Source organism: Sphaeramia orbicularis, chromosome 18, assembly GCF_902148855.1.
Source record: "Sphaeramia orbicularis chromosome 18, fSphaOr1.1, whole genome shotgun sequence".
NCBI classification, from domain to species: domain Eukaryota; kingdom Metazoa; phylum Chordata; class Actinopteri; order Kurtiformes; family Apogonidae; genus Sphaeramia; species Sphaeramia orbicularis.
The window spans coordinates 2,425,123-2,439,691 of NC_043974.1; the positions used below are offsets into that span (position 1 = coordinate 2,425,123).

A 14,569-nucleotide genomic window follows, 5' to 3' on the forward strand; every position below is an offset into this window, starting at 1 on the left:
TCAGTGACAGTAGACTGTGGTCAGTAGACTGTGGTCAGTGGTCAGTAGACTGTGGTCAGTGACAGTAGACTGTGGTCAGTAGACTGTGGTCAGTGGTCAGTAGACTGTGGTCAGTAGACTCTGGTCAGTGGTCAGTAGACTGTGGTCAGTGACCGTAGACTGTGGTCAGTAGACTGTGGTCAGTGGTCAGTAGACTGTGGTCAGTAGACTGTGGTCAGTAGACTCTGGTCAGTGGTCAGTAGACTGTGGTCAGTGACAGTAGACTGTGGTCAGTGACAGACTGTGGTTAGTAGACTGTGGTCAGTGGTCAGTAGACTGTGGTCAGTGGTCAGTAGAGTGGTCAGTGACAGTAGACTGTGGTCAGTAGACTGTGGTCAGTGGTCAGTAGAGTGTGGTCAGTGACAGGAGGAGCAGGTCCAGTGAAGCCTCAGATTCAGATGGACACATATGCAGAGACGGCGATAATGGATCGGATGCTGGACGTCTGTAATGGATGATTGACAGGAGGCTCAGCCAGGTTCGGCCAATTATTTTATTCGGACCGAATAAAATGATTGGTCAGAATTTTATCAGAAATATGAGCAATATATGAGAATTAAAGATTTTTGAGTTTCAACACCTGGTGGATTTCTTTTACATTTTAGTCTGACACACTCTTCTCAGGAGCGTTTGAAGATGACAAATGAACAGTGTAAACATGTCCCATTGTACAGTAGAGCTTTAACTGAGGAGGAGGAGGAGAACTGAACACCTTGCTTTTCCAACTCAACATGGATCTGCTCCAGGCCTCCACCTTCTGGAATCGGTGTATTGTAAACTGATGAATTTGGGGGGGACGGATCAGGTCACTAAAAAACTGGGGGGTACACGTCCCCCCCATCCCCAGTGCTGTCTGCGCACATGCACACACTGCAGCTGCAGTTCAGTTTGTCAGCTCAGTTTATTCTTGTTTGTCCTTTTCGCTGACTTCACGTCCTTCCATGGAAACAGTCACTGTTGTATTTATGAGTGAAATGATCTGTGTACGTATGCGTTCATGTTTATCCTCTGGGTGTACACTGTCAGAATGTGTGCAGTTCCTGATAATTTTGCTGATGACATGCTATGTACCAGTATATAAGAAGTGGACTTAGTGTCGTTGAGCACCTCAGACTGAAACTGAGAAGACACAAGAGAAGCAAATCTGCAGCAGGTTTGGCATCCACTGTGGAATTCAAACTGCACTAATACTCACATCCACACATCTAACATGTGTTTGTCTGCTCTGAAGGCCTTCATCTGGGACATCTGCATCATGTGCACCGTGGTCATGAAGTTGCTGGTTGTGTTTCTGCTCGTTGGATCCATGATGGTCCTGTCAGAGGGTACTGATGAGTCAGACTGATCCTCCATGTGTTTGTGTGACTGGACACCAAGGTTCTAGTTTAGTTTAGTTTAATTTAGTTTGGACTTTTTTTTCTCTATTCAGTCAGTTTTAGGTGGTTTTTACAGCAGGTTTGCTAGTTTTTATTAGTTTTTGTTGTTTTTCTAAATGCTTAGTTGTCGTTTAGTTTTCGTCTGTTTCTGTCTTTTCTCTTCCTCGCTGTTGTATTCACATAAATCCCAGACAGGATTCTACTCTATCCTAACTTTAGTCTCCATGTTGCCAAGTACAGTGGGGACGAGAAGACGACTCTAAACCACAAGTGACGGACCTTCAAGTGTCGTAGGGTGCCACCAACCAAAATTACTCGATTTCGTATTAATCCGACGTTGACAAAGACAAAAACAAAGGGAATTTAATCCATAATTTTTATCCGTTTTAGTTAGTTTTATAAACACACAAAACAGTTTCAGTTAGTTATGGTTTTTCTTTTAATTGTAGTTTTTATTTATTTCAGTTAATGAAAATGTTTTTTCAATTCTAGTTTTGGTCATTTCGTTAGTTTTCGTTAACGATAATAACCTTGCTGGACACACACTCACATGTGCACACACACACACACATTGAAAGTGTTTGGACTTTAACACAAAGAACAAATGTCTACTGGTATCAAACTGTAGGTTTTCCAGAACCAGAGCCTGGACCTGAGGCTGAACCGACTGAAGAACGTGGGTGCATTTTCTACTTTTTGTCATAGATTTAATTGAATGTCATTGATTTTCATCAGAACAGTGTGCATGACAGATGAGTGCTTTGATAAGTGTCTGAAATGACATGGATGTAATTCTGTTTGGAATGTGTGTGATTGTGAACACAGACACACAGCAGAGCAATGGGAATGGAATCAAATGTCTGTATTTATCCACTTTTTCTGTCTCTGATTCATTCACATATTCATCCTTTTTACAAAACCAAGGTGAAGCTGACACAGAATCAGCAGATGAAGAATCAGCAGATGGAGACGGTAATCTGCTGTTATTTTTTCAGACTTTTACAAAGTCACATTATAAGCAGTTTATCCCAGACACAACAAAGGTTCAGCTTTAAAACAGTTCTGTTACAGTTTGGTCTGTATTTAAAACAGTTCTGTTACAGTTTGGTCTGTATTTAAAACAGTTCTGTTACAGTTTGGTCTGTATTTTAAACAGTTCTGTTACAGTTTGGTCTGTATTTTAAACAGTTCTGTTACAGTTTGGTCTGTATTTAAAACAGTTCTGCTACAGTTTGGTCTGTATTTAAAACAGTTCTGTTACAGTTTGGTCTGTATTTTAAACAGTTCTGCTACAGTTTGGTCTGTATTTAAAACAGTTCTGTTACAGTTTGGTCTGTATTTAAAACAGTTCTGTTACAGTTTGGTCTGTATTTTAAACAGTTCTGTTACAGTTTGGTCTGTATTTTAAACAGTTCTGTTACAGTTTGGTCTGTATTTAAAACAGTTCTGCTACAGTTTGGTCTGTATTTTAAACAGTTCTGTTACAGTTTGGTCTGTATTTAAAACAGTTCTGTTACAGTTTGGTCTGTATTTTAAACAGTTCTGCTACAGTTTGGTCTGTATTTTAAACAGTTCTGCTACAGTTTGGTCTGTATTTTAAACAGTTCTGCTACAGTTTGGTCTGTATTTAAAACAGTTCTGTTACAGTTTTGTCTGTATTTTAAACAGTTCTGCTACAGTTTGGTCTGTATTTTAAACAGTTCTGCTACAGTTTGGTCTGTATTTTAAACAGTTCTGTTACAGTTTGGTCTGTATTTTAAACAGTTCTGTTACAGTTTGGTCTGTATTTAAAACAGTTCTGTTACAGTTTGGTCTGTATTTTAAACAGTTCTGCTACAGTTTGGTCTGTATTTTAAACAGTTCTGCTACAGTTTGGTCTGTATTTTAAACAGTTCTGCTACAGTTTGGTCTGTATTTAAAACAGTTCTGTTACAGTTTTGTCTGTATTTTAAACAGTTCTGCTACAGTTTGGTCTGTATTTTAAACAGTTCTGCTACAGTTTGGTCTGTATTTTAAACAGTTCTGTTACAGTTTGGTCTGTATTTAAAACAGTTCTGTTACAGTTTGGTCTGTATTTAAAAAAGTTCTGTTACAGTTTGGTCTGTATTTTAAACAGTTCTGTTACAGTTTGGTCTGTATTTAAAACAGTTCTGTTTCAGTTTGGTCTGTATTTAAAACAGTTCTGTTACAGTTTGGTCTGTATTTTAAACAGTTCTGCTACAGTTTGGTCTGTATTTAAAACAGTTCTGTGACAGTTTGGTCTGTATTTTAAACAGTTCTGTTACAGTTTGGTCTGTATTTTAAACAGTTCCGCTACAGTTTGGTCTGTATTTGAAACAGTTCTGCTACAGTTTGGTCTGTATTTTAAACAGTTCTGTTACAGTTTGGTCTGTATTTAAAACAGTTCTGTTACAGTTTGGTCTGTATTTTAAACAGTTCTGCTACAGTTTGGTCTGTATTTTAAACAGTTCTGTTACAGTTTGGTCTGTATTTAAAACAGTTCTGTTACAGTTTGGCTTGTATTTTAAACAGTTCTGCTACAGTTTGGTCTGTATTTTAAACAGTTCTGCTACAGTTTGGTCTGTATTTTAAACAGTTCTGTTACAGTTTGGTCTGTATTTTAAACAGTTCTGCTACAGTTTGGTCTGTATTTAAAACAGTTCTGCTACAGTTTGGTCTGTATTTTAAACAGTTCTGTTACAGTTTGGTCTGTATTTAAAACAGTTCTGCTACAGTTTGGTCTGTATTTTAAACAGTTCTGTTACAGTTTGGTCTGTATTTTAAACAGTTCTGTTACAGTTTGGTCTGTATTTAAAACAGTTCTGCGACAGTTTGGTCTGTATTTAAAACAGTTCTGTTACAGTTTGGTCTGTATTTTAAACAGTTCTGTTACAGTTTGGTCTGTATTTTAAACAGTTCTGTTACAGTTTGGTCTGTATTTTAAACAGTTCTGCTACAGTTTGGTCTGTATTTTAAACAGTTCTGTTACAGTTTGGTCTGTATTTAAAACAGTTCTGTTACAGTTTGGCTTGTATTTTAAACAGTTCTGCTACAGTTTGGTCTGTATTTTAAACAGTTCTGCTACAGTTTGGTCTGTATTTTAAACAGTTCTGTTAAAGTTTGGTCTGTATTTAAAACAGTTCTGCTACAGTTTGGTCTGTATTTAAAACAGTTCTGTTACAGTTTGGTCTGTATTTTAAACAGTTCTGTTACAGTTTGGTCTGTATTTTAAACAGTTCTGTTACAGTTTGGTCTGTATTTAAAACAGTTCCGCTACAGTTTGGTCTGTATTTTAAACAGTTCTGTTACAGTTTGGTCTGTATTTAAGACAGTTCTGTTACAGTTTGGTCTGTATTTTAAACAGTTCTGTTACAGTTTGGTCTGTATTTTAAACAGTTCTGCTACAGTTTGGTCTGTATTTAAAACAGTTCTGTTACAGTTTGGTCTGTATTTTAAACAGTTCTGTTACAGTTTGGTCTGTATTTTAAACAGTTCTGTTACAGTTTGGTCTGTATTTAAAACAGTTCTGCTACAGTTTGGTCTGTATTTTAAAACAGTTCTGTTACAGTTTGGTCTGTATTTAAAACACTTCTGTTACAGTTTGGTCTGTATTTAAAACAGTTCTGTTACAGTTTGGTCTGTATTTTAAACAGTTCTGTTACAGTTTGGTCTGTATTTTAAACGGTTCTGTTACAGTTTGGTCTGTATTGTAAACGGTTCTGTTACAGTTTGGTCTGTATTTTAAACGGTTCTGTTACAGTTTGGTCTGTATTTTAAACGGTTCTGCTACAGTTTGGTCTGTATTTTAAACAGTTCTGTTACAGTTTGGTCTGTATTTAAAACAGTTCTGCTACAGTTTGGTCTGTATTTTAAACAGTTCTGTTACAGTTTGGTCTGTATTTAAAACAGTTCTGTTACAGTTTGGTCTGTATTTTAAACAGTTCTGTTACAGTTTGGTCTGTATTTAAAACGGTTCTGTTACAGTTTGGTCTGTATTTTAAACAGTTCTGCTACAGTTTGGTCTGTATTTTAAACAGTTCTGTTACAGTTTGGTCTGTATTTAAAACAGTTCTGTTACAGTTTGGTCTGTATTTTAAACGGTTCTGTTACAGTTTGGTCTGTATTTAAAACGGTTCTGTTACAGTTTGGTCTGTATTTTAAACGGTTCTGCTACAGTTTGGTCTGTATTTTAAACAGTTCTGTTACAGTTTGGTCTGTATTTAAAACAGTTCTGTTACAGTTTGGTCTGTATTTTAAACAGTTCTGTTACAGTTTGGTCTGTATTTAAAACAGTTCTGTTACAGTTTGGTCTGTATTTTAAACAGTTCTGCTACAGTTTGGTCTGTATTTAAAACAGTTCTGTTACAGTTTGGTCTGTATTTAAAACAGTTCTGTTACAGTTTGGTCTGTATTTTAAACAGTTCTGTTACAGTTTGGTCTGTATTTAAAACAGTTCTGTTACAGTTTGGTCTGTATTTTAAACAGTTCTGTTACAGTTTGGTCTGTATTTAAAACAGTTCTGCTACAGTTTGGTCTGTATTTTAAACAGTTCTGTTACAGTTTGGTCTGTATTTAAAACGGTTATGTTACAGTTTGGTCTGTATTTTAAACAGTTCTGCTACAGTTTGGTCTGTATTTAAAACAGTTCTGTTACAGTTTTGTCTGTATTTTAAACAGTTCTGTTACAGTTTGGTCTGTATTTAAAACAGTTCTGTTACAGTTTGGTCTGTATTTTAAACAGTTCTGTTACAGTTTGGTCTGTATTTTAAACAGTTCTGCTACAGTTTGGTCTGTATTTTAAACAGTTTTGTTACAGTTTGGTCTGTATTTTAAACAGTTCTGTTACAGTTTGGTCTGTACTTAAAACAGTTCTGCTACAGTTTGGTCTGTATTTTAAACAGTTCTGTTACAGTTTGGTCTGTATTTTAAACAGTTCTGCTACAGTTTGGTCTGTATTTTAAACAGTTCTGTTACAGTTTGGTCTGTATTTTAAACAGTTCTGTTACAGTTTGGTCTGTATTTAAAACGGTTATGTTACAGTTTGGTCTGTATTTTAAACAGTTCTGTTACAGTTTGGTCTGTATTTAAAACAGTTCTGCTACAGTTTGGTCTGTACTTTAAACAGTTCTGCTACAGTTTGGTCTGTATTTTAAACAGTTCTGCTACAGTTTGGTCTGTATTTTAAACAGTTCTGTTACAGTTTGGTCTGTATTTTAAACAGTTCTGTTACAGTTTGGTCTGTATTTAAAACAGTTCTGTTACAGTTTGGTCTGTATTTTAAACAGTTCTGTTACAGTTTGGTCTGTATTTAAAACAGTTCTGCTACAGTTTGGTCTGTATTTTAAACAGTTCTGTTACAGTTTGGTCTGTATTTTAAACAGTTCTGTTACAGTTTGGTCTGTATTTAAAACGGTTATGTTACAGTTTGGTCTGTATTTTAAACAGTTCTGCTACAGTTTGGTCTGTATTTAAAACAGTTCTGTTACAGTTTGGTCTGTATTTAAAACAGTTCTGTTACAGTTTGGTCTGTATTTTAAACAGTTCTGTTACAGTTTGGTCTGTATTTTAAACAGTTCTGCTACAGTTTGGTCTGTATTTAAAACAGTTCTGTTACAGTTTGGTCTGTATTTAAAACAGTTCTGTTACAGTTTTGTCTGTATTTTAAACAGTTCTGTTACAGTTTGGTCTGTATGTAAAACAGTTCTGCTACAGTTTGGTCTGTATTTAAAACAGTTCTGTTACAGTTTGGTCTGTATTTTAAACAGTTCTGTTACAGTTTGGTCTGTATTTAAAACAGTTCTGTTACAGTTTGGTCTGTATTTAAAACAGTTCTGTTACAGTTTGGTCTGTATTTAAAACAGTTCTGTTACAGTTTGGTCTGTATTTTAAACAGTTCTGTTACAGTTTGGTCTGTATTTTAAACAGTTCTGCTACAGTTTGGTCTGTATTTTAAACAGTTCTGCTACAGTTTGGTCTGTATTTTAAACAGTTCTGTTACAGTTTGGTCTGTATTTAAAACGGTTCTGTTACAGTTTGGTCTGTATTTTAAACGGTTCTGTTACAGTTTGGTCTGTATTTAAAACAGTTCTGCTACAGTTTGGTCTGTATTTTAAACAGTTCTGCTACAGTTTGGTCTGTATTTTAAACAGTTCTGTTACAGTTTGGTCTGTATTTTAAACAGTTCTGTTACAGTTTGGTCTGTATTTTAAACAGTTCTGTTACAGTTTGGTCTGTATTTAAAACAGTTCTGTTACAGTTTGGTCTGTATTTTAAACAGTTCTGTTACAGTTTGGTCTGTATTTAAAACAGTTCTGCTACAGTTTGGTCTGTATTTAAAACAGTTCTGTTACAGTTTGGTCTGTATTTAAAACGGTTATGTTACAGTTTGGTCTGTATTTTAAACAGTTCTGCTACAGTTTGGTCTGTATTTAAAACAGTTCTGTTACAGTTTGGTCTGTATTTAAAACAGTTCTGTTACAGTTTGGTCTGTATTTTAAACAGTTCTGTTACAGTTTGGTCTGTATTTTAAACAGTTCTGTTACAGTTTGGTCTGTATTTTAAACAGTTCTGTTACAGTTTGGTCTGTATTTGAAACAGTTCTGCTACAGTTTGGTCTGTATTTAAAACAGTTCTGTTACAGTTTGGTCTGTATTTAAAACAGTTCTGTTACAGTTTTGTCTGTATTTTAAACAGTTCTGTTACAGTTTGGTCTGTATTTAAAACAGTTCTGTTACAGTTTGGTCTGTATTTTAAACAGTTCTGTTACAATTTGGTCTGTATTTTAAACAGTTCTGTTACAGTTTTGTCTGTATTTTAAACAGTTCTGTTACAGTTTGGTCTGTATTTTAAACAGTTCTGTTACAGTTTGGTCTGTATTTAAAACAGTTCTGTTACAGTTTGGTCTGTATTTAAAACAGTTCTGTTACAGTTTGGTCTGTATTTTAAACAGTTCTGTTACAGTTTGGTCTGTATTTTAAACAGTTCTGTTACAGTTTGGTCTGTATTTTAAACAGTTCTGCTACAGTTTGGTCTGTATTTAAAACAGTTCTGTTACAGTTTGGTCTGTATTTAAAACAGTTCTGTTACAGTTTTGTCTGTATTTAAAACAGTTCTGTTACAGTTTGGTCTGTATTTAAAACAGTTCTGTTACAGTTTTATCTGTATTTTAAACAGTTCTGCTACAGTTTGGTCTGTATTTAAACAGTTCTGTTACAGTTTGGTCTGTATTTTAAACAGTTCTGCTACAGTTTGGTCTGTATTTAAAACAGTTCTGCTACAGTTTGGTCTGTATTTAAACAGTTCTGTTACAGTTTGGTCTGTATTTTAAACAGTTCTGCTACAGTTTGGTCTGTATTTTAAACAGTTCTGTTACAGTTTGGTCTTTATTTTAAACAGTTCTGCTACAGTTTGGTCTGTATTTAAAACAGTTCTGTTACAGTTTGGTCTGTATTTAAAACAGTTCTGTTACAGTTTGGTCTGTATTTGTCATCAGCAGAACACAGTGTTGTCAAGAGAGCAACAAGATGTCCCTGTGGTTGGAGACAGTTTGGAACTCTGTGTTTGGTTGTGAATGAAAAAATGAAGTGGACTGACGCTCAGGTATTCAACAGGATCTGAATGGAAAATGCTTCTCAACGTTACCTTTTGTGTTTTTGTTTTGTTCTTCTTATGTGGTTGTATTTCTTTTCTACATTTAGACTTTTACACAGTAGTTTTCCGTTGCCTTTGCTCTTCTTTTCTTCCATATCCATATATTTTGTCTGTGTCCTCTGTAGAGGCGCTGTCAGTCCATTGGAGGAAACCTTCTGTCTGTTCATAATGCGCAGCAGAACAACCACACCTTGAGTTTACTGGGGAACAAACGAGCATGGATTGCAGGATTTGATGCGCAAGAAGTATGTAACCACAATCTGAATCCAACTGTCTGTCTGGTTTGTAAATGAATACATTTCTATGTAACTTCATATTCATTTGTGTTTACTTTTAGGAGGGTCAGTGGCTCAATGTTGATGGTACACCCTTCAACTATACAAACTGGTGTCGTGGACAGCCAGACAATGCCCATGGCAAAGAGCACTGTGTTGAAGTTAACTTTAGAGGTAAAGGAGGACACGCCACCTATGTATTAAAAGAAAAATAATCATCTATTCACAATAAATATTTGATAAATCATCATGTTGTTCTACAACATTTAGTTGGTTCATTCTACAAATATGCGAAAGATTTTTAGAGAGAAACTGTTTTTCCTCCAGGATAAATCATGTGTTGGTTCTGTGCTAAAGTTCAGGTCAGAGTTGTGTAACTGTTGTGTAGTTTGTGTACAGATGTTGACTCAGTTACTGTGTTTGGGACTTCCAGGTCGAAGGTGCTGGAATGATTTTGTTTGTACAAAGCTCCTTTACTCCATCTGTGCCACAACAGTGAATCCCTGAGCAAACACAGAGGCATGAAGTGAAACCACAACCAGTCAGCGCTGTGTGTTTGTGTCTACAGTCTGTGCATCGGTCTGTGTCATCAGTCTCATAGATAAACTGATGACTCCATATTTGAAATCAAACCTGTATTTCTTTTCTTTTCTCTCGCTGTAACGCTACACATGGAAAGAAGTGACAAGTCAAATGTGAACTGTAGGTGGACTGCTTTAGGACCTGGTGTCTCATAAAAGAGCAGATTGAACGGTTCTGAAAAGATGCTTTTAGCTCAACTTCATTCTGATTCTGTTCTCCTTCAATCATGCATGATTAAAAAGATTTAAGCATTGAAACAAGATGGTTTCGGAGTTTTCATCACATCATTTTAACAGGAATAATTCAGGATCTCAGCAGAACCTCGCTGTAAAAAAATACACCCGTAAAAAATCTGTAATATTCCAGCAGCAGGGGTGCCAAAAAAATACTGTTAAATAATGGAAAATAACCATCTCATAAAAATACCGTAATTTTCCATAATTAAAATACAGTTTTTTGCCCTAACTTTACATGAGATTTTGCATATTTTTTTTTACTTTTTAATGTTTAATAAAGAATATTTACATGTATTAAAACAATCAAATTACCTATATAAACATATATATATATATATATATATATATATATATATATATATATATATATAGTAGTGGTGGGCAGCGATTACAATTTTTAATCACAATTAATCATGTGGATTTCTGCGATTAATTGCGATTAATCGCATAGTTATATGGGAGGTTGCTGGCATCAAAAGCGTGTATTTCCTTTCAGTGATATTTCAGACTGAAGTACTCCGGTGATCAAAAATAACTGCACATGTCAGTGCTTCCAAACACCTGTGTCCTTCTCACCCCCACCATCTGAAGACATTTAAAATGAAAATGTCCATGGAACAGACCGGTACTGTTACACATGTTTATGTCCACACATGTTTATTTCCACTGGTGAGTGATTGACAGGAGTCTTAGTCCCACTAATAAGTACTCATACTAATAAGAACAATAATATGTGATGTTCAGTTGTTCAAAGCAAACAACGGGGGCCCTCTAGTGGTGGGAATGAGTGTCACTAACGTATGTTTTGTCCTTGCAGTGTTTCCGTAGTCAGTTCATATATATACATATATTATGTAGTAGTATATGTATATATACATATATTATGTAGTCAGTTCATATATATATATATATATATATATATATATATATATATATATATATATATATATATATATATATATATATATACATACATATACACACACACACACACACATATATATATATATATATATATATATATATATATATATATATATATATATATAAATACAGTGAGGTGCAGTCAGAGGAGGCAGGGGAGGCAGAGCCTCCCTTGTCATTCTTGAAAAGAAAAAAAATACTTAACCATAAAATATAATAAATGTTGATAGTTTTCAGTTGGTATGTCCTATAAACTCATTTTCCGTTCGAATCCAATATTATTATTATTATTTATTTATTTTGTCAATTAGAATAGCAGAATTTCCACATGCTCCGTTCAAATACAGAGGAGGCAGCGCTGTGCTGTGCCTCCCACAGAACTGTTTCCTCCCGTCATGAACTCTGCTGAAAATATTGTGTGGCTGTCCCTCTGTATATCGCAGTTCAAATGCTTTCAAACACTCTGATTATATGCTCTAACCTTCCATAATCTGCATAACATATGGAATGTATTTCTGTAATGTGTTTAGGCTCGCAGATTAATCAGAAAACCGCAGTGAAAAAGTCACTAGGGGAGGCACACAGTACCGCTGCCTCATGATAGATGGCGCCAGTGAGTCCACAGATTCATGCACTGATAATCTTCTTCGTTCTTTTTTATACACTTTAATTCACCTCATCAAAAATGGAGCATTACATTTCATGTACAAATAAAGGTAAGACCATAAACTTTTTTTATTTTTAGTTTGAAATGGCTCTTTTTGAAGGTTTCCTGTTGAGTTCCTGCCAGTCTACCTATGCTGACCTGATGCACAGCCCATATACCCAGGCCGTTCCTTTGGCTCACTCTCTCTATTCCAGTTTCTCAGGCAGTGGTGATTTCTCACAGACTGCAGTGGAAGCCCGGCTTCCCCTAAAATTACGAAAATTAAATGGTTAAATATGTTCGGTTGTGTTGACATTTCATTGACTACAAATGTGTTAGAACACGTTCATCTCAAAGACGAGTTCGTTCAGAATCAGCTTTATCACAAATCAACGAACGCGATGTTGTTCACTTCTCCTCCATTCCTGTTGTGCTGTTTTCTCCTCCATCTCTGCTCAGTGCATTTGTCCGTAGACTGTGTCCGTCTGTGGGCTTCAATGGGACTGAGTGGAACAGTTTTTTTCATTGCCTCAAAACTGGACGGTAATTGGATAAATGCCACGATGTTGTCCCGCCCCCGGACGCCGGACGTCTCTGGGGTGAATGGAGTTGTGGGCGGAGCTCAGCCGGGCTGGACGCCAGAATCCCACGTGCTGATTGGAGGATCAGTCCAAAGGCTGAATCCCGTTTGATTGACAGCTGTTTTCAGATCTGCTCCTTCACTGACACAGTTCAGTTTAATACCGTCACACATTCTGCTGTGAAATCACAGAAACCACTACCAAAGTACTCGTTCATTTCTTGCACTGTAAATAAAACACTCATTGGACTTCCTTGTTTCAATTTGACATAATTTCAGCATTTTCTTGTTTCAGTTCCATAATTTAATCATTTCTTGTTCGAGTTTAATATGGTTTTGTGGATAGTTAAATCAATCATACTGTCGGCTAGGTCGAAGTGAAAGGAGCATCTGTAGTTTAAAAAGGCTGAAGTCTGACACCCACAATGCACTGGGCCAAGGCCGTCTGAGCAGAGAGGACACTGGTCCAGTCCCTGGAAAAGACGCCTACTTGGTACGATAAGGTTACTGAGCATTTTCTTAAAAAGGAACGGAGGGCCGAATGTATATTTAAATAACTTGACAATTTTTTATTTTTATTTTTTTTTTATGTAAGCTGACAATGAGCTTCCCCTGTCTGAAAGGTGAGCAGCCGCCACTGTTCTCAGGCCACCATATATTTGTAGATCTAGTTCTGAAAGAGTCAGTGCCTCCCCAGCCATGAGCCCCACTGCACGTCACTGTATAAATATATATATATATGTATAAAATTTTCAGTGAGACTCAGTTGTCCAATCCACTGTTAAAAACTGTATTTGGACAGTTTATCAGTGCTTATACATGTTATACATTCACAAAAATACATTTATTCAACAGTTTTGTTGTGAAACCTCCTGTAATTACACAAGATATTTGTCAATTAACAAACAAGTCTGGTTAAACTGACAGAACAAATACTTCTGTTACCGTTAACTGTCAGTAATTTTATCTGGTTTTATTTATTTATTTTTTTACAGTATTAAACTTTAAATTAACAGTTTAATCTCACAAATAGAAAAGAAATATTTGTGAAATTACGACACATTTGCAAATGTATTTTAACTGTAGTTTTCTGTGACACCCCCCCCCCCCCCCCCCCCCCCGAAATCTTTCAAAAATGTAAATTTTTTGGTTATTCACAGTTACAGTTTTTTCATGTTATTTTACATGTAAAATCACAGTCTGTTTTTTTTCGTTTCATTGATATTTTCCTGTATCTTAAAAATACAGGAAAAATCTGTAAAAATAAACAGTGAAAATTCTGTTAAATTACAGATTTTTTTTACAGTGCTGCTTTTAACCACATTAAAATTATATTTTAAAGCAGAATATTTCTAAAAGTACATCATGGTAGTATTAAAAGAACAAAAAACAAGTATTTTCACAGTTTCACTTCAGTTTTACTAAATAGTGACAATGAATGAACAAACTGGTTCAAAAGAAATATGAGATTCACCTGTGACTGAAGATACAGGAATACACAGGTGTCAAACATGAGGCCTGGGGTCCAAATCCGACCCACCACAGGATCCAATCTGACCTGTAGGATGGATTTATGAAATACAAAAATTACACTGAAAATATGAACAATGGAGGATGTCAGAATCCTTTTCATTCAGATTCCACATACAGACCAGTTAGATCTCCAGTAGGTCAGACCAGTCAAATACTATCATATTAAACCTAGAAAGAATGAAAACAGACCATTTTATCTTTGTTTTAGTGTCAAAAAGTCAAATTACATGAAAATGTTTCTATTAAAAAACTGTTATTTGACAAAAAATGTGAATAACCTGAAATGCCTTCAGATAAGTGAATGCAGTTGTACCAATATTCTGCCTGTTATTAAATGTTTGGTGTATTTGTAATTCTAATGTCAGTTCTAATGCACTTGTGTAAAGGATAAACTGAGAATCTGAGGCAGAATATTGTTCAAATTGCAGTTGTTTTTCTTCAGATGTTTCCAGTTGTTCATGTTCTTCAGATTTTTGTCGATGTAAACGTTATCATCATTTAATTGTACTTTTTTCACTGTTCTTATTTTACTGGTCCGGCCCGCTGCAGCTCAGACTGGGCTGAATGTGGAACTGAACTGACATGAGTTTGACAGAATTGCATGAATACACTGATGAAAGTGTCAGAGTCACTGAGTTGATGTGAAATATTCCCATCAGTGAATCAAAGCCCGGTCATCAGAAGTCATGTGGTGGTCCATATTTCAAATGTTCCTCCATTCATCTGAC

At 35.5% G+C, this 14,569-nt stretch overlaps 1 protein-coding gene across 2 annotated transcripts; it reads left to right on the forward strand.

Moving 5' to 3' along the window:
- The first annotated feature begins 1,129 nt into the window (after positions 1-1,129).
- LOC115438153 (galactose-specific lectin nattectin-like) lies at positions 1,130-10,179 on the forward strand. 2 transcript variants are annotated; one of them, XM_030161571.1, is made up of 8 exons: positions 1,130-1,192; positions 1,271-1,364; positions 2,044-2,091; positions 2,340-2,387; positions 8,908-9,014; positions 9,191-9,310; positions 9,403-9,514; positions 9,774-10,179. In XM_030161571.1, the coding sequence occupies exons 2-8, from the start codon at positions 1,295-1,297 to the stop codon at positions 9,845-9,847; spliced, it is 579 nt and encodes a 192-aa protein (XP_030017431.1). In that variant the 5' UTR covers positions 1,130-1,192; positions 1,271-1,294; the 3' UTR covers positions 9,848-10,179. The 2 variants fall into 2 exon arrangements, with proteins under 2 accessions (XP_030017431.1, XP_030017432.1); XM_030161572.1 differs by having other exon boundaries at positions 8,911-9,014.
- Positions 10,180-14,569: the final 4,390 nt, after the last annotated feature.